The following is a 20965-nucleotide window of genomic DNA, read 5'->3' as shown; positions in this document are numbered from 1 at the left end:
CCACATCACTGCTGCTCCTCTCAAACACCCATCCACTTCCATGTTAAGCACACTCTTTCCTCAACTAACTCCCTGCTCATTGGCTCCTGACGCCTTGACAATAACTAGTTAAATAGATATGTATGCAACAAAGAGCACAGATCAGCAAAACCATCTAAACACTATCTAACAAACCATGAACCATCTCTGGGAAAATTGTATTTGAGTTAACTTGTAGTTATTAGTTGAGTTCCATCTACTAACATGGAGGAGGTGGGACTCAACATGTTTTGGCCTCACCTTTGGAAATTATCATATCATCCGTCTATTATACAGTCTATGGTCCAGAGCACCATACCTGTCTTGATGTGCAGTAGTTGTATCTTTAGCAATCAAAGTCTTTTAATCACCCTTAACAATGATTCTTATCTTAACATGACTTCAAAGGGAGCTGGCTGGTTTGCATTGACTGGCCTGGAAACAATGCTCGTCACTAAGATAGTGATAATATGTTTGCACAAAGTTTGATTAAAATGATCTGCAGCTGGTGAACAAGCTGCTGAACACACACACACACACACACACACACACACACACACACACACTGCTGGCAGGAAAGCTGGGAGCTAAAAGGACGGGTGCTTTGGTCCTCTAAAGGGGAAGTAGTGGTGAACACTGTGGTAAAGTGATGTAACTAACTAAAGGTGGTTAAAGCCTCATGCAGCTGCCTGACTGTTTTACTTTCTGACTGTTTGACTGTACTAACTTGTAACCAAAAATATTACCCCTGCTCATCCAAAAAACTCACAACACAACACTGTAGTTATTCCTTACACATCGTCCACTCAGTATAAATCCACACTGAACTTTACAGCATCTGACCAGATACACAGTGTCTGCTCATACATATTGTGATCAGTGGTGAGAGTCACGTAAATGTGAACTCACAGGAACTGAAAGGAAACCTGAGGATGGCTGTTGTTTTTAGGTCGGTCGTACATTATTAAAACTTCACCTGTATGAGGAAGGAGAAGCCAGCCTGTTCAGGACTAGACTGGTTCAGCCCCTCTCTGTGGCAGACACCCACTAAACATGTTTCTCTTTCACACGTCTCCATTTTACTTCACTGTTTTTTACTTTCTTTTTTTTTTAAATATAACGCAACATAATTTAATGTATTATCCCTATTGGTGGGCAAATATGACTTTACAGTGTTACCTGTAGTTTAAGGTGTGTACACATCTGTAAGAATTTGTTTTCTGTGTGTCCATATGGGTTAAGGAAAATAAATAAATACTATAGGAAACTTTAAGAAAGCTCCTTCCACATAAAACAAAGGCTCTATAGTGTCATTCCTCTTTAAATGCCAGCCCTGTGATGCTGCCTTGTTATAGTTATTACTTCTATACAACAGTTGGTGAAACAGGCCCTTTGGTGCTCTAGATAATGAGATTTAAATATTCAATATTTAGCCTGTCCTTCAGCGACCACCAGCCTAAGGTCATTGGCTATTTTCTCTTATTCCTCACTTAAACCATTACTGTTTCATATTCAGTGCTGCTGTTCTTTCATCTCTTTGACTTCCTCTCATTTCTTTTTCTGTTTAGTTTAATGTAGGTCAAATAGACCTCCATGTGAAGAAGCAGCAACAGAACAGAAACTATAAACACCACTGTTAAGTGTGCAGCTCTGCCAGCGGTGCAACCACCTTCCGACCCACAGTGACACTTGCTAAAGTTTTTAATCTAAATAGGATGTGATAATATCACAGCGGTTTGTTTCCAAAGCAACGTATGCTTCTGGTTCTAGAGAATTGAGGTATGACTATATTAATGACTGTGGGACCTCTTTCTGTTTAAGCAGCCATGGCAGACGTGCACTTTGTCTCATCAACACTTCGGCTGACTCACTGGTGGTTTCCAGGCACTTCACATTTTTTTTTCACATTCTGCCTCTTCACACATCACAGGGTCCTGCGGTGTAAACCCTTAACTCTCTCTATCACAGTCATACTGGAAATAGAACACGCGTACGTGCATGCAGACTCGCAACACATGCCCGGTGCCCTGCAGCAAACCATACTGCACATAAAATGGTTAAACAGAAAACGGAGAAAAAAAAGCATATAACAAGAGTAGAGTGAAAGGAAATGTAGCTTTATTTTAGGTCCAACAACTACATCATGTCTGGCAGTGCAGTGCTGCTTTCATGAACTGCCTAAACCCTCCCAGCTAGATCACCTCAGTTAACCTCTTTTACTCTCTCTCTCTCTCGCACACACACACACACACGTGAGAAAAGAGAAAGAAATGTGTGTTTTTTAACAGTAATCAATCAGTCAACAATTTGGCTTGGCTCATATGCAACATGTTTATGCAAATTAAACTGCATGAACGACCTAAAAATGAGAATTTTAAATAAAAAATTTTTTTGTGACTCACAGTTTGCTGTCAAGTTTTACGTAACAGGATGCTTTAGACTGACGCCAACACATTCAGTGTTGGTATTTCTCAGTAATGTGATGCTGACTGGAAGTCGAAGAAATTTTATATATAGCAACTTCAAATCAAATGGTTTAGATAGCTGTAGATACTTTATTGATGCCCAGGAGGAAATTCAGGAATTATGCTGTTACCATAAAAACGTCATGTTTGTATTTACAGATTGTTCACGTCTCATTTCCATTTTGCCTTGTTAGTGTCTATTACCACAATCACAGTAACCCACAGCCCATCTGAAATAATTTGGGTAACAAGCAGTGATTTCCTGGGATGAGAATAAGGTGCTAGAGCCAAAAAACAGTTGTAGTCCCTCAAGTGGCCTCTTGAGGCTGGTTGAAAAGACAAGTTGGTACCCACTGGCCTCCATGTTATGAACACACTTGAGCTTTACTACTTTGCCCAAATTTGGATTATCCAGAAGTTTATTGAAGTTAGAGAGAGAGGACACAGGGGGAGCTTGGGTGTCCCTCCTCCCCTGTTGCTACTACAACCCTGAGCAGTTTCTTAGAGTTTCTCACAGAGAAACATTACCACCCAACAATATGAAATATATGATAGCCACACGTCCATATTGATGTGTGATTCAATGTGACCCACCAACCACAACATCCCTGTGTCACTTACACTTGTGTGATCATATTAGGTATTTAAGCTGCTTCTGTGGGACCTAAACCACAATTTGTTGCCTACTTAGTGTAAAATGATGAATGAATGATGAAGTAAGCTGAGACACGAGCATTAGCAGCTACAGCACCGTACACAAACTGTTAGATGGGCCGTTCTCTGTCAGTGAAATCCCTCAAAACACTGGACCTTTGTTCCTTCCACACACATCACTGCACACTAGCCTGCATGTCGTAATGTCGATGGCAAAAATCCTATTATTTTGATCGGGTGTGCGGGAATTGAAGTAATGAGTTTGCTGGATATGCTGAGGCTGCAGAGGAGGCACATGTGCTTTAAGCTGATGTAATTCAGCTGCCACTAATGCCACTTTAAAGAGCCGCATGGTAAAAACAAAAAGGAGGAGAAGGAAGCATGGACCCGATGCAGGAGATATTCTGCTGCATTGTCTCCAGGATGAATTTGGTTCTCATGTCACTGGACAGGTCAAAAGGTCACCATTTTGTCTGAGAAACGTGTGGACTGCTTCGTCCTCCACCGTACCAATTCTGTGACTGCATGACCCTACATGACATAAATAAATGTAAATACTGCCAAGACACGGAGGTCAAAGTACAGGATGCTTGTGACATTTTCAAACCTTTTATTCCTGTCAAGTGTGTCTGCAACAGGGAGGGGATGTCTGCTGGGCCTGAATCAGACTAAATATCCTTCCTTACAATAGTCATCCGTGCTGTGCAAACAGCAGTGAGACAAATCGGAGAACTACAAAACAATGAGAAGAAAAACTTGAGTCATTCTTGAACTAATAAGCAAACTTTGATGCCGGAGCCCTCTCTATCGTCATTCCTGAGCGCTTTCATGCAGAAAGAAACGGTTCAATCAAGGTGGCGGTGTAGACTGTCTTTGAAGAAAATAAGAAAAGCAAACACAACAGGACTGAGCAGAGAGGAAGCCACCATTCGCTGCCTTTGACTTTAGGAATTTTCATTGTTTCATGGGAACAATTAACCTTGTTCCTGCAGGCTATTTTAAACGCCTTCTACCCACCTGAGTGATGACAACTGAGAAAGGACTTCTCACCATCAACCACAGACCTCAGACTATTTGAACTTGTGTTTTCCAAATAGCTAATCGTGAAATTCTTTCATTGTTTAATCTGTTTAAAAATTAAAATCTAAGGACAAACATTATATTAAGACACAAAAAATCTGCCTTTAGCCGTATGCTCTTATTGAGAGTGTTCCTGAATGAGTGTGAACCTCAGAAAAGGAAGTACTCTGCAGACTGGTAACATAATGGCTCCCCCTTGTGGCTAAAACATGAAATAACAATACAGGACTAAAATTATTGTTAATGTGATCCTTAAAACATTCTCTGCTGTAAGGAATTTAGATCAGCAGCTCCTGTGATGGGGATTTGTGTGCACATACAGGTCCTACATGCACAGAATACAGGGAGAGGTGGGGCGGGGCGCCGCCTGACTGTGAGAACGACATTTGCACAGCATCTCCCGGATGAATAAAGGTAATAAAGAACACACCCTTCACCTTTTATCAGGCATGATGTTTGCTTTGAATGTATGATTCATCTAAATCTCCCTCTGGTTCTTTTTACTGTGTGGGCGATCTGATCTATGGTGCAAACATGTGCACAAATGACAGAACAATGAAAGGTAATCACAGCCTATGATAGCAGACGCTCCCTTTATAAAAGGCCAATCTCTTATTTCAATACATGTTTGTGGACAAGACAATAAAAGAAAATCTGACACAAAAGAAAAAACAACACACTATACACACAGATGAACTATTCTGTGACTTTAGGAATGACTGCCGTGTCACTAGATTTTCCTGTTCCACCAGACCTGCAGCTGTCCCTGCTGCATCACGACTAGCATCATGCTAAGAGGAGAACACAGGAAGAATCATTCACTGAGTTCCAGTCATTTATGGAAAAAGGGCATTTTGACTAGATAGAAATACCTGTTTTGTCCTTTACAAGGTCACAGGGGGCTGGAGATCCCAGCTGTCAATGGACAAGTGGTGCATCGCAGAGAAGATACACAACCATTCATACTCACACCTACAATCAACCTAAGAATGTTGCAGGAAGCCAAAGTACTCGGAAATGCAAATAACGCCACACAGACACAGGGAGAACTTCCAACCTCCACCACAAACCACAAACCTTCTTCCTGAGGAGAACACTACATGCACTGTATAAAAAACAAACAAAAAAACAACACGATATCACGAAATGTTTCTTACCTTGGTGTCATGGGGGTTTTTCACAGCAGCTGTATAGATAGTCCATGTTGAGTGACTATTTTAGATTCTTATTTTCATCATTTGTGTTCACTGCACCGTGACAGGCTCCTCTTCCCTCTCACACATCACCTGATTTATAATGCAATTAAGTCCTTATGAGGGAGTCTGAGAGGGGTTTAGGCTCTTTCTGTTTCTTGGCCTTTCAATGTAATGTGGATGTGATCTTTGCCCCTCTGTCTTTGGTTTACTTTCTAGTTTGAACAGAAGTTAGTTGCACAGTTAAAACATGTATTTCTTTCAACAGTGTTTGTATAAATGCTCCCACTACCAACAGCAAAGACAGGCGTTTTACTCTGTAGATTTTGAACTGAACAGAAATAACTTCTGGTTTGTTTTGACTATATGGAGGAGAATGTTGGGTTAAAAGTGTTCACATTTTGTTTTGACTTTGTGTGGCAAAGAAGAGGTTCTGTATTTGGGCCACAACACCCTCACACCGCAAACACAACATCACTGTGTTTGAAAGCATTGTTTCGACAACAATATAAATCTTCAAATTCTTTGTCAATCTATTCTTCTGTGAGGACACTAGTTTTGCAATATACAAAACACTCCTCCTTCTAAAAACCAGAGCCAACATAAATATTCCATTAAGGCGCTCATGTATTTTATGCACACCATTACTACACCGTACTCTTTTGAAGGCATGTTGTAGTCCACCTCTGCTGCAGCATTAATATTACACATGGGTCTGACTGCAAAGCTCCATAACGTGTCTTTGGGGATTAACCGCAATGTTACCGGACCGACAGTGTGCTCACGCTGATGCTGCGAGCGGGGTATCAGGGGAGCTATGAAGGACTAGATAATTAACTCAGGGGCCAACCAAACAAGTCATATTCTGATAAATTATTCAGTATTTTTGCAGGGGGATGAATGCGATCCCTCCTCATATTGCAGGCAACACAATAGCGACTCACTGCAACATTAGCAATTCATTGGTGTCCATTTTATTGCTACACCGGGTCATTTCCATCTGGACACACAGTACAGATTCGATGCTTATACAATGGTGTCGGATTAGGAGGACTTGATGAAGACAGTGCAGACAGGAGAGGAGTAGTCAAAATTCATAAAAGCATATATAGCAGCTCTCCAACACTTTGACCGGACATACATGTATAAGAATACATAATATATTAAAGGAAAGTGTGTGTGTGCTGACAAGTTTGCTTTAGAGCACCTAAACTCCTCCTATCATGATAGACAGACCTGCAAGAAAATGACATAGGGGAGACTGTCACACCTTTTACACTCTGTTATATATCTTAAAATTAGTTCATCAGATTGTTAAAAAATACTTACCAAATGAAAGAACAACGTCTTGGGCACAAACTTTGTATTCATTTCATTTTGATATCTCTATTCTGTGCAGACTTATCAGCATTTAAATAGGAGGTGCACACATGTGACATGCTGCCCCATTAGCGGGTAAGTTGTCACACCATACATGTCACACATCATGTTTGGCATAAATAAAACAAGAACACTTCAGTTTAATTAATATTCCAAATTAAATTTAGCTAGAAAAAGTTCAATCACGTCAGGTGCTCTGCGGCCATTTCTTGTTTTTCTTGTGTAATTCCTCATAATTTCCTCATAATTTCTCCTCATAATGAGTTTTTTCTTTGTTCTTTCAAAAAACAATCACAAATTGATTCTCTGTGTCTATTATTGCATATACTCAAGAAGTGTGACAAGTTGCCCCAGACAGCCATATTTGCTAATATCAGCCATATTTGCTAATATCAGCCATATTTGCTAATATCAGCCATATTTTAAAGTTAGCTTGAAGCAGCACTGTAACTCCAGTCTGGCCAAACACTTCTCTCTTCCAACAGGTTCAAATGTCAAATAATTGATATTTTTTGTTTTTAAGCTGACAATTACAAAAAATATTTAGTTGGTATTTTTCACTTTCATATGTGAAAAATGGGAAATTTGTCCTCACCTTGGTTGACAGTGTGCTTTGGTTTCCCCAGAAGGGATGTGACATCACATTATGTTTAAATACAAAACTAGTATTCCACTTTTGAGTAGACCCCCTTTGTGGTCAAGTTATTGCAAGTGTGACAACAAGCCCCGGTCTCCCCTACAGGTTTGTACACATACAATAAAATACGTATAATATTCAGGATAATATATGGGATTCAGCATTGTGGTGCACAGCCAAAGAAGCCATCTGTAAGGCTGCCAGAGTCGCATACAGAGGAGGACAGGAGCTGTCTGATGTTTGACAACATCCTGATCTCACCCACTACCTCCACCGAATGCATGGAGGAAAGTCCAGGACAAAGTTGTGCCCTGTTGTGTCAGTTTGTCCAGTTATTTCTCAACAGCACCACAGTGTCCAGTCTGTGTTATACTAATCAGATATACAGAATTTTCAAAATAAATAAATAAACAAAATTTAAAAAAACTTCCTGAGAACTGAACTTCTTGAGAGATACCTAGGGAAAAAAAAAACAAAACAAACATTCGTGGATCCCAATGTAAACAAACCCAGTGCAAGGGTTAAAGCCGTGCTGTTACCATGGGGACCAGGACAGCGGTCGCCACTTGACAGGCGCATGGAACCAAAAAGAGGAATGCTGAATGACAGAAGAAGGGGGTGGGGTCAAATGTCACACTGGCATGTTCATTGGACAGCTCTGGGTCACGTGGCTCTGTTTGGAATGCAAATGGTAAGAGTAGCTGCTTCCTCGGCCCATCTCAGCTCGGCTCGGCTCTGCTCCTCGGCCGCCGCCGCCGCCGCTGCTGCTGCTTCGCTCTGCTCTCTCCGAGCCTGTTGGGCGCAGCGAGCCACCGTCCAGAAATGGTGTAGAATATCAGGGTCAACACCGAGGAGGAGCGGACAGAACGAGGAACGAGGCAGCGCGGTTTACGACAACGGTAAGGCGACGTTTGTTTTACTTCTTTGCTTCTCGGCACGGGATGTCATGATCGGTAACGTGGATCACGTTACTGTTTGTGTGTTGGAATCCGTGAGGTTAATCGGTTGCTCAAGCTAATGTCGCTAATGCCCCCCCAACAACAACACATCAGCAGACAGCAGCGTCTGTTTCTAGCTCGCTTGCTAACTTTGACGGTAGTTTCACAGCTAAGTTTAGTTTACCTCATGTATCCACAGCATTATGATGGTAAACCTACATGCAGCTAATGTTAGCAAGTGTTGTAATAGAACCCTGTGGCAGCAAGAATGGATCAAATTAGCTAATGTAAAGTTGAGGGTAACAGCAACGTCCCCTTTTTCATTGATTATAGTGTTAACATTGAATATGTTGGTTAAAGTTAGCTAGGTGATTACTGAAGGAAATGATTCCCACTGGTGATGACCTTTGACACACAGGAGGAGGCGCTCACATCCACAAGTGAAGGTCATTGATTAGTGGAGTGATTGATAACTGGCAATCCTAAAACTGCACATAAACCACAACAACAGTGAGTAGGATAATAAACAACGCAGTATTACTATGTATGTAGGCATAATAAAGCAGTACAACCACAGTTATAACCCAAAAAGATGGGAAAAAAGTAGCGATGCAATGACATGGGCTACTTGACTTGCTCTTTTGTGATATTTACACACCCCGACAGCAGTGTGTGTGCTTGCTCACTCTCTCCATTATGGATTAGTTTGCCAGTGTTTTCCTTTGTTGTTTTATCTATGGAATGCATCATTAAAATTCTATGATTTCCATCAGCTCAAAGAGATTTATTCAGGTAGCTTTGTCTATCCAAAAAATCCTGTGGCCCTATAACAGAAACAAAGAACTTGACTTATATTTTAACTCTTATCTCAGTTTAGCAGACACTCGGTTGTATCAGAAATAATATGCAAAATAATAAATATCTAAATGTTTGATCCAACAGACACAGTTGCTGCATTTAATTGCCTGTTTTCTAAAGTTCAGTAAAAGTTAACACTCCTGTCATCGTGCCGTATTTTTATTAAGCGTTTTTCCCCTCTTTAAAGGGCGAGATCGTGCCAAGTAATTTGCTTATTTCAAGCATAAAAAGAAGCAACAGGTTCAGTGAAAAAAACTCATAGATTTTTCTCAAGGCTACCGGGGTTAATTGCAGGGAGACGCAGGTTTTATCTGCTTAAAAGCACTGCAAGCTGTTATTATGGAATAGTGCGCCTCCTCTATATCAGCCAGGGAAAATAGAATCAGAAATAATTACTTTCACATCCATTTCTATAGCTGGCACCTGATCTAAAGCATGGAGCTGTTAGTCAAATATTTATATGAAAAGGCTGATTTGTTTATTTCACAGAAAATGTTCCCATGTTTACTTTAGACATGTGATCATTTACATTTGAAATAAGCCCAGCGCTCATTCAGCTATACCCATGTTACATTCACTTGTCTCTGCAGTACTATTGGATCATGATTAGACTGATTTTTTTTTTGGACTGATTGGACTAAAAACCAGAGGTGTGTCAGGTTCCATTTAAAGGTGCAAATGATTCTTTTTTGTTGAGTGTTGCCTGCAATAAATATTGTCCTGCCAATATGAATGAAGTTGTTATATCTCATTACATATCAGAATTTTCTCACAAGATGTCAGATCAGTTCAAAGCTCCGTCTGGCCTAATGGTTGAGGCTGAGCACTGAGTGGTGTTTCCATCAGAATGCGGCTTATTTATTAAGTGAATAAGGTATGTGGAAATGAAAAGAGAGCTTTTCATCAGTTCTGATCTCATAATATAAGAGGTCTGTGTCATTTTGAACACAGCAACTTAATCGAGAAATGTAATAAAGGAAATACACACAGAACTCAGCTCTCTAAGCTAAAAAAGTGAGTCCAGTGATTATGGGGCTTCTCTGTGATCCTTTGGATCAGTCCGACTTTTCATGTCTGTCTAGGTCACTGCTGGCACTTGATATAAATTTAAAGAACTTATTTCTGATGGAAGGGAGTAAAGCACTACTTCTGTGTGTTGCTGCTCATCTGCACTCATACCTGACCTATTTTTTTCTCTGTGTGAAACACACCAGAGAGACTGCTTTGATAGAACAGTCTGGATTGCAGCACGCTGCTAATCTGCAAGCTTTGCCAAAACTATTAAACTGTGATATTTATAGATCAGAGAAAGAATTTTTCATTCTGTCAGTTGTGCTGCACCCTCTCAGTCTAACTGCCTTCTCATGTTATTGTTTTGAACGTTAAAAACAGCCCAGGCGATTTTTAGCATCTAGTGGAGCAGCTTTCACCTTACAGGGTTTAAGGCTGTACTGAATGAAGCACACAGAACAGAGGAAAAAGGGCCACGGGCCTCTCGGGGAAAGTCAAGTGAAAGTGTTTTGTATCTTCACAGCGTGAGGCTTCACGTGCAGGAATTACACACACACACACACACACACGCTCAGCACACTTAACCTGGAAAGCAGCCAGAGCCTCTTTGTACGGGTCTACTCAGCTGTGGAAGGCAAGGTCCGACTGAGTCAGATGGCTCAATTACGGCTAGCTGACCAATCTAGCCCCGGGATCAGGGACTATCTCTGTCTTACACACTCTAACAAAGGCAGTGCCCTGCTTGCTGTGTTTGGACAAGGCCCATCAACTATCATCAGCCTCAGGGGATGATCCCAGCATCACCAAAGAGTCCTCCAAGGAAATGCTGCTTTGTAGACCAATTGGATATTAACTTAACACAGTAAAATAAAATGTAGATGTTTTTCCTACAGCTTAATTATTTCATTGGCCTCCTATGCTCTTACTGTAACTTTATTGTGTGGATGTCACCTCCTGATAAAAAGACATCGGGTGTGGGTAAATGCTATCAGAATTATTGTTGACAATAAAGGATGACAGATCTTTCATTAATACCCTGTTTACACTCAAATAAAAACACACATTGATATTATTAAATTAAAATTAAATTAACATGCTAAAAAAGGAACTTTCATGGATGCACCAACATAGTAGCATTCTGAATAACTGAACTGAATCCTGTCTGGACAGAATCTGTGGCTGAGACTATAAAACAGTTACAGAACCGATGTTCCCTTTCCTGTTTCAGACAAAAGCCAGGTGTTTGTGGAATTTTTGCTCAGTGTGAAAGGGACTTTACAGGATGTTCTTTTTTAGAATCAGAAATACTTTATTAATCCCAGGGGGAAATTGCTTTTGCAAAATGTTACATCTCCACTGTGTGATATAATTGTCTGTGTTTAAATTTGAAGACACAGGCATAAACAGACCCATTAAATGAATGCATTTAACTCCTTTGGGGAAGAAATGACTTGCTGTCAGATTTAAAATTTGTCTTGGATTCTTTTTTTTTCCAGTTTTTCTCTATTTGCTTTTACACCAATGCATTGCTTTGCCACTTCAAACGTATAAGCAAGTTTTGAGTACACAAACAGACAATCGTCTCAGTGAGTTATTTTTATATTCTTGCCCTAAAACAGCTTGTGCAGTGCATCAGTGTTTGAAAACTGATAATGAACTTGAATGCCCTTTGAACAAAAGGTGGGGTTTGTTTGTTTTAAAGCCTCTTACTGGACCACCCCCCCCCCCCTTTCACTTAAACTGCTTTGTTCTTTTACTAATCCTGGGTTCTGGGCTGTCACATCTTAAGGTCCATCATCAAATAGCTCATATCAAATTGAGTCACCCCATCCTTCTTGTTTTGACCCGCTCTGCTGCTCAACTCTGTTAGCGTTAGTGTCAGACTCCAGGCCTGCGTTCCTGGCTGCGCCACAAGCTAATCTATATGCTAATGAGAAGATGATAATCAATGAAGTGCATGCATGGTTGGCCCCAATCAATACGACTTTTCACCAGCAAAAGGCTCAAATGGCTACATTTCATACAGCCAGACAGTTTGGTGGCATGTTAATGTGGTGGGGCAGACTATAAGTATGCCATTACCCTCTGGTTTTATCTTGCCTATTCCACATAAATGAATTCTGTTGTCATTAAAGAGAGGTTTGAATCCAGCTGCAAAGCTATTCCATTTCACTTTTATGAGGGGTGTGAACATTTCTGCTCTTGTTTTGCATTTCATTTGTGTAATTTCGATTAATAGGTGGTGGTGGCCATGTTTAGGTTCTAGCATTACCTGTGTTAATGGTGCCTCATTAGGACAATTAAGGGACAATTTTGTTTTAAGTTTTTGTCAGATCCAGCGTCGGTCAGGATGTTAATTACTGCCCTGATAGTAAGTTAGAGATTCAGTTGCTGCTTCAGTCCTTACCTGAATGATACAAAATTGGCCCATTTGGAGATGCACACCATTTGTGTAAATGGTGCTTTCTCTAAAGGTTTTACCACATGTGCTTTAGAACTAAGTCAGAACTGAGGCACTGACCTGGAGCCTTCAGTTTTCAGCTGAGCTAGACATTAAACAAAATACAAAGTATGTCATTTCAAGGCTATAATTTTAATGAAATAGCTCATTACCTTGGGTGCAGCTTTTCAAAAATAATTTAGGTAATGATGATTACAGTCTGTATAAGAGGGCCTATGCATCCTTAAAAAAAATTTGTATTCAGGCAGCATTTTAGGGGGAGGGGAGAGACGGAGTAAAATCATTACCATCATCTTCATTAGAGAGGATCTTAGTGTCCAATCAGCACGCAGCTCTGCACGGGGATTCCATAAGCACCCTGTTGGCTGTCGCTAGGATACCACATAATCAGGAGGCAGGCCGTGGCCTGGTTGGTGGACTGGGGTGTCGATGCTGGGACGACGAGCTCGCTGTGTGTTGGGGGTAGACAAGAGGGGCTGGGGGGGGGGGTTTGGATATAGCACAGAAACACCCTCGCACACGCTCAGTCATTCACTCAGTCAGCCAGCCAGCCAGCCACTCAGTCAGGCAGACAAAGAGGAGCAGCATCCTACAGGAGGACAGCACGCTCCCGGGGGATGGGGCATCATACCCCTGCATCGCGTTGGGGGTGTCGGAGGAGGTAGGAGCACCAGGGTTACAGGGCTTTGTCTCAGCAGCAGGGCATCCCTCCACTCATACGCATGCACACACATAAACATACACAGAAATACATTGCATTATGGATGTCTGGCTATTAAAGCCATTATCGCACATCAATTGATTTGTGCAGCTGACAAATGCGTTCTTGTGGTATTTTTAATGTGGGTCATCAGAGGTGTCCTATACGTGGAGTCAAGGATGGCCACTGATGGAGGCTCCTGCACTTCATTGCTGTGATGTAAGCTCTGTAGAGACAGCCAGTCTGTCTGACAGTCTCTCAACAGCTCTCATCATCCTGCTGGCTGTGCAGATCCTCCAGACACAAATCTGACAGTCAGTTCTTGTGGTCTTGTAATGCCAGCACCAGTGGATCAATATGTTCTCTCATGATGGGGCGCAAAGCTCTGAAATCGTTCTTGTTGTTGTGGTGTTGGCTGAGTTTTTTTGCAATGTTTCGCAAGATGCTGGTGCTGCTACAACGTGCCCCCTAACTCCTAGTGCCAGATTGTAGATGTGGAAGTGGGATTAGAATTGGAGTTGGGGTGGGGGTGTTCACCACTGCACCCCTTTACTGATGGATGGGTGACTCCTCTCAGAGGGACAGGATTTGAAGGCATCATTACCAGAGGGGATTCCCTCCCCTCTCCACACATAAGGATGCAATAGAAAGCAGACCCTGGATGTGGGCTAATGACAGCATACGAGCAAGCAGGCAAGCTTTGGCAGCAGCGGTGCTTTGTTTACAACCCAATCTGAACCCCACTCTGGCTGAAACACACTCTGGGTGAATGGATTGAATCTATTTCACAGCCACCGATAAGTAGAAGTTAAATTTAGAAAATTAAATTAATTAACGTCACAAAATGGCCAAATCCCCAATGTAATGGACTTTTGGGTGGGTTTTGTTTTTTATTTTTTCGTGCAGCGAGATCTCAGATTTTTGCTCCATTGCACTTTTCCTAATTTGACTGTTCTGTCTTTCTAATTCTGCATCTAAAGTTTTTATTAAAGCATGTGCCATTCTACAAATTACAGTCAAATCTAAATTCCAGCTTTTCGCTCACTTTGTTTGCTCAAGCATTTAGGGCTATTTGTGGCTGATCTGTTTTTGCCATTTTAAGGAATAACATATGGTTCAGTGAGATTGCAGTTTGTTTCCAAGTCTCCTTTGTTGCATAAGTGGGCTATAGAGCTTTTCTTTGGCCCCCTAATCCGCTCAGAAGAATAATGAGTAGGAGGAGGAAATAGCTTAAGAATTGCAGCATGGCGGCAGCATTGCTCCTTATTTAATTACTTCCATCACACCCTCTTTTCAATCCAGCCCCTTTTAAAATCCTCAACCTTGCTCACTCAACCTTCACCCCTCACATGCTCTTTCCCTCGGAGTCACCACAGCTTAATGTGGACACCTCTAACCTCAAGGCATGAAATTCCAACCGCTCAGCTATTCTTTTCTGGTCTGTTACACCAGTTGTCATGCTGTTTGACTCCACCACTGAAAAACACTCATGAATAAAAATCTCGAAGTGCTCTAAAGTCAGTTTTTTTTTTGTTAAACAACTTAATATAACCTCTTTGTCTTCACTGAGAATTGAGACTTTCTGTCCTCCCATCTTCTTCACATCTTTTCACCTGCCAGGCTAAGGGCCTCTTCCATCTCATCTGTCTGGGGAGCTCTGAACCTTTTTCCTTCCTTGCTAATGGATTGTAGTGCATCAGGGGACCAGTCTTAAAAAGGCTTTCATGGAAGGAGCCTAAATCATCCATTCCTATGCTCATAACTGCAAGAAGAAATAGAATTGCAAGTTTGAGATACATTGTGTGACAGAAATTTCATTTTTAATACATCAAAGGTTAATGACAACGTTTGTACTCGTGGCTTGGCTTTATGTTTTTATATTTAACGCCTCTACTGCCCTTCCCAGTTAACTCTCACCAAATGTCTGCTTTCCTGTTAACATGAAACTGTTCTATTGTTTAAGATGTGATTTAGGGTGGCCCCAATGTCATCCAGCTACTCTTCCTTTTATGCTAAACTCGCTGGATTTCATTAGCTTCCTAAATTGCATTTTTGTGGGCTTCTGTAACCAGCTGTGTTCTCCCTTATCCCTGTTTTGCTCAATATGGCAGACGCATTGCGTAGTGTGCCAGAAATTGAGTTTGTCTGTAAACAGGCTCCTTGTTTCAGATTTAGTATGTCTGTGGTACCTGTGTGTACAAAAAAATGCTCACCTCCTGTAGATTCCAGTCATGCCGCAGCTTACAACATTGCACCCAGTTGTAGTCAACAAGACAACATATCTTTTTCTGCTAATAGTAGAGGTGTGAGCTCTAGCATTGCAGTTAGACTATACCTTAACAATATGATGTAAAGTTGTACTACAAAAATCTGTATTAGTTTCTATGAGGATAGGTGAGAGACAAACATTTTGACAGATCTCTTGAAATAGATCCAGGTTTTAGATAATGATGTAGCAGATGTGTTTTTATGACTGCAGCTGCTGTTAAAGAAAATTACCTTTCCTTTCAAAACAAACTCTCTAGGACTACAGCAAATGATTACTTTTCAAGGTGACATCTTCAAATGTTGTTTGGCCATTCTCACTAAAGAATTTGGCTCTGTTGGTGCTTGTGAAATATCATCAGAATTTTAGGGTTAGGTCTTCACCAATAACTATCTAAAACCGGTAATTAAGCTTATGATGATTTTAGAGGATGACTGATCATGGTCATTTGGTCCATAAGGTATCAAAAAGTAGCAATGAATCCACATTGTCATGAAGAACAAGTTGAAATGTTGACTGTCTTTTTAGGGCTACCATACAAAGCAAAGTTGCACATGGTTATTAAAGGTAGGGTAGGATATTTCATTCTGATGCACTTTTTAAATTAAACTGTTAAATCAGTGTAACTTCTCTTTACAATCCGATAGCAGCCAATTAGTTCAGCAGTTTGGCATTAAAACGAAGAATATGAATCATCTGTGGAAGCTATAAAATGCTAAAAACATCAGCCAATCCTCCGGGTGGACCCTGCGCGGAGTATTGGCTGGTTGTCACTCTCTTCCTGCTCTGCACGCACCAGAGAGGTACGTGCATGATGGCCAAAGTCACAGACCGCAGCTCGTCTTCAGGTAATGCGCGTCCATGTGATTCGGAGGCGTGGCTTCGGGGTGAGCTCCGAGAGAAAGGGGCGTTTGTTTACTTTCGAAATCTGGTTGACTCTCACTGAGTTTTCAAAATCTCCTACCCTACCTTTAAACACACAAAGTTGTTGTCACTGTATCCATCCAACCTACACAGGGCTGTCAGGGGCCAGTCTATCACAGGGCCCCACAAAGACACACAGTGACAAACAACCAATCACACTCACACGTACGGCCAATTTAGAGTCCCCAGTTAACCTAACCTTACATGTATATCTTTGGAATGTTGCATTTAAATGCGGTTGAAGAATTTATGTGATGCCTGATGCACAGTGTACCATGTGTGCACTGCAGTGCGTTAGTTTTGCTTCTGATTCCAGCTTTCTTCTCACTTGTCAGCTGTGTGTAATTGCCTAAAAACCCTCTTCCGGAGTTTGCGTTGAAAGAACATATATTTCATGGCCTTTTCCTCATGTGCTCTCTTTTCTTCTTTCTCCTCAAGGCACAGGAGAGCCATTCAGAAGAGCCGGGGGTCAAAGGTGAGAAGAGCAGAGGGCACCATGGAGAGTGAGCCGGGGGCCCCTGCCTCCACTGCCAGCGGTACCGGGACCACCACTACCACCACCGCCTCCTCCTCCTCCACCACCACCACCACCAGCTCCTCTAGCACCTTAGCTGTCAGCAGTAGTAGCACCTCTAACACTGCTACTACCACTACTACCACTTCTACTAGCAGTGGTAACAGTAGTAGTAGTAGTAGTAACACTAGCAGTAGTTCCAGTACTGCAGCAGGAAGACAGGCAGTCTCTCAGATCTCTGTTTACAGTGGGATATCTGACCGGCAAACAGTGCAGGTGAGTGTCTTGGTGGTGTTGTTGAGGCTTTGATACTAAGTTGTTGTTGTATGTGTGACAATTTTGCACACTTTCCTGTGTACTGCTGCCCTCTGTTGGTGTTTATTCAGCCAAAATTGTTACCGATATACTTCTAAAACTAAATTCATCCTCTAATTAGTAGCAAATTAATATAACTTGTCCCATTCGTCTTCCTACTGACGGAACCGCATGTAAGTGGTGATTTCACAGGATCTCGCCCAAGTTGAAGGAATGCTTTTTATGCTTTAGTGCTCTTGACACTTTGACCTCGGGGTAAGCCTCTACACAGACTTAGGCTCTCCCTGAATACGCTCCACTCAACTTTTAGTACCGATGCTTTGACAGCAGGGTTATTGTAACATTGAAGCCTCCTTTTCTTGAATTCAGCTTGCTGACAGTTAGAAGGTAAACACGATTGTGACCAAGAAGCACCCTTAGCACAAAGCACTGCTGGTCGTTTATGGTCACTGGGGGCTGCTGGATGCGTGCATGTTTTCAACCACTGCTAATTTTACTCTGCTTTCACGAAGAGTGGGTCAGGATGGTCCTGTGACACTGTGACCACAGGTCAGCTTCTTTTCTAGTTACTTGGCAACATGACAGAGGGCAGCTGAAGAGGTGAAGGGTGATGAGAGTCGTTTCCGATGAAAGAGGTTCAGTTCTTTTGTAATTAGGTCAAGAAAGACTTTTCTGGCAGGCACTGATTTAGGAACTAGGTTTAGTTTTTGTCCTTTGTGCATGTAATAATACCACTTTGTGTTAGTATTTATTCATAAAATGTTATTAATTTACTATACTTTTTCATTCAAACATGCACATCTGTAAACAAGAAACGGCTAATTTTGGGGCCTTTTTTCAGTAAATGCAGTGCTTCTTCTGTCTACATTCATGTGGTGCTTGTACACTGTACATTCAGAGATGACTAAATAAATAAGTATATTTGGCAGTGCATTTTCGAAGGTGACAAACCAAGAAAAGTCAGCCTCATTCACCGGCAATGAGAAATAAATCAGATGTCCTTAGAGCAGACCTGGGCAAAGTACGGCCCGCTTGCGTCTTCACTGCGGCCCACGGACCGTGCACCCAATATTAAACAAAGGCAGCAAAAGTGTCGAGCTGTCGGGCACGGCATTACCAGTAACGTCTTCCCAACCCTTCTTGTCTCTTCCACGCTGCTGTACTGCATCATCTGATCTACTTTTTGTAGAGACTTTTTGTTACCGCGGTGCTGCAGCTGACATATTTTATTGTCATCAGTTCTTAAAAAGCACACTTTGGGATTTGATACTTTTTAAAAATTAGTTTTAGTTTCTAATGGTTTTCTTCTGTAAAAAATATCTTCACATTATCTGTGCTGCTGTGCGGGAGTGTGTTTCAACATACAACCGACATACTCTCAGAGTAGACATGGACACACACAGTGAGCACAGAGGAGTAAACAGCAAATGACAGCAAAAGACAAAGATGACAATGTAACAAGAGCATATTTATAAAGGTAGATACTGTGCCAGCGATCTCCAATTTTTAATACTGTATTTTTTATGTAATGAAAATGTGGCCCTTTGCTTTTCTTATGGCAGTCTATAGGGCCCTCGCAAAAAACTAATTGCCCACCCCTGCTTCAGAGCAACACTATGGGGTTTCTGGAGAAATTCCTTTCAGGGTCCCCCTACAGTCTGATGAACGAACTGTCGTAACTGACTGTCGTTTTGTTGACTAGCAGCCAAGGCCGCCGGCAAACTCCTTCAAAGTTGGAGCTGTGTGTCTCGCGCAAGAAGGCTACTTCAGTTCTCTCTTTTTCTTAGTTGTATTGGAATAAATCTACCCAGGCTGCTGTGGGCCGGAGCTAGACCCCCTCTGCTCTGTCACTCTCAGCCCGCGCACTCTCGTCACACAGAACCCGGAAGACAACAACCGGCTGCTTAACTGCTGCCAATTAAAACCATTAATGTCAGAATTCAAGAAAACACTGCGAAACTACACAACCTCATAACTCAACAACACAACAGTTATATTATCAACACGTCTGTCCTATATTAACATTTCCCCTGACAGCGAACCAACGTGTTATGCCGGCGTAAACTCTGTAAACTGTCGCTGTGCGCTTTGAGGAGCTTTTAGCGTTTCTGCGCAAATGTAATGAATGCAGAAAATAATAACATTCTAAACAGGTAAACATACATGAATTTAAAAATGTATTTAAGCAGGTTAATAATGACAATATTAACCTTATATTAGCCGGCTTCCATTCAAAAGAACCGCGGCTTCGTTGCCGTTGTCTGTTGGAAGCGGTCTGGCTACACAGGCCAATGGAAGCCGCCATGTTCACCGACCTGCGTCGCTGTAACAGCGGTTCTCAGCGCTCACTGACACTAAACCTTGTTTGAGCTGTTGCTTTATCGTCCTCCACCTTTTCTTTTCTTCATCACTTTAAAATTTCTGCTTCATTCATTCGTCGCTTCAGCCATTGGCTTTGAACTTTACTTCCTGCTCCTTCTTCTTCTTCTTGTAAATTTCCAGCAGATTGGATACCCATGAGCACATTGCTGCCTCTCAGTGTCGCTTCCATCGTCGCTTGCCTCATCCTTTGGTGGGGGGCAGATGTGACGTATGCCGTAAAATAGGAAAATTCTGTAGTCCTTTTTAGAACTCCAAAGTATCCTCGATACAGACGCTGTCGAGGAGGAGGCTGAAAAAGTCCATAGTGTTGCTCTAAGTAGATTTTCCAGCATGAAAAACATGCAGATGTCTTTGTGACGTGATCACACGAACTGAACTTACCATAAGTTATTTGTAGTGTCTGCTTCTCAGTGAGTGCAGATTACACGCTTTTGGTGAGGGGTGCTAGTTGACATCTGGAGATGTAAAAAATTCAAGGCACTGTTGTTATGTGAAGAAGTGAAGCAGGTGTGTGTTTGGTAGAAGAAAAGTAGCAGAGGAACGGGTCGCCCACACAGTTCATTTCCCACAGCGGTGTTGACGTCTTGTTCTGTGCCACCGTGTGTCTGAATATAGGACTCTTCTGTCTTCAGATACAGAGCTTTTATCTCCTGTAATATATGCAAGCTTTTTCTTTCTTTCTTTCTTTACTTGCAGGTCTTCCAGCAGGCCTTGCACAGACAGCCAAACACAGCAGCACAGTACCTGCAGCAAATGTATGCTGCTCAGCAGCAGCATCTGATGTTGCAAACTGCAGCCCTCCAGCAGCAGCACAGCCTCAGCACCGCTCAGCTGCAAAGCCTGGCTGCTGTACAGCAGGTCAGTCATCAAACGTAATTCATGCTCACAGTTTAGGGATGATGATTGCTGTTATTGTTGATGTCCTGCATGACATGTTTAACAAAGTGGATGTTACACACGTTCACTCTGGTCTTTCTTTCTTTCTCTGCCTTGTGATAGGCCAGTATTGCAGCTGGCCGGCAAAGCTCTTCACAAAATGGCACTTCATCTCAGCAAACAGGATCTAGTCAGGCTACGGTAAGTGCAGTTTCAAGTGTTGACTCAGCCTCTTAAAAGCCTCTTTAGGTTTAAATTATCGTCCAACTAGATTATCATGGACCTGCTGGAAC

General features: G+C 41.9%; 1 protein-coding gene across 3 annotated transcripts in view; it reads left to right on the top strand.

The window, feature by feature from the left end:
* Window positions 1-8117: 8117 nt before the first annotated feature.
* The window catches only part of phc2b (polyhomeotic homolog 2b (Drosophila)), a 43820-nt gene continuing 30972 nt past the window's right edge, over window positions 8118-20965 (top strand). For all 3 annotated transcript variants that reach the window (XR_003670690.1, XR_003670689.1, XM_028406805.1), the window contains exons 1-4: window positions 8118-8326; window positions 17024-17375; window positions 20493-20654; window positions 20796-20873. Coding sequence is in view for 1 of the 3 variants with exons in the window: in XM_028406805.1 (XP_028262606.1) it covers window positions 17082-17375; window positions 20493-20654; window positions 20796-20873 (534 nt within the window). In the remaining 2 variants the exon portion in view is untranslated. The remainder of the gene's footprint in view (window positions 8327-17023; window positions 17376-20492; window positions 20655-20795; window positions 20874-20965) is intronic.

Source organism: Parambassis ranga, chromosome 5, assembly GCF_900634625.1.
Source record: "Parambassis ranga chromosome 5, fParRan2.1, whole genome shotgun sequence".
Lineage (NCBI taxonomy): Eukaryota > Metazoa > Chordata > Actinopteri > Ambassidae > Parambassis > Parambassis ranga.
The sequence above is the reverse complement of the archived record's forward strand: the minus strand, read 5'-3'. Positions and strand labels throughout refer to the sequence as shown.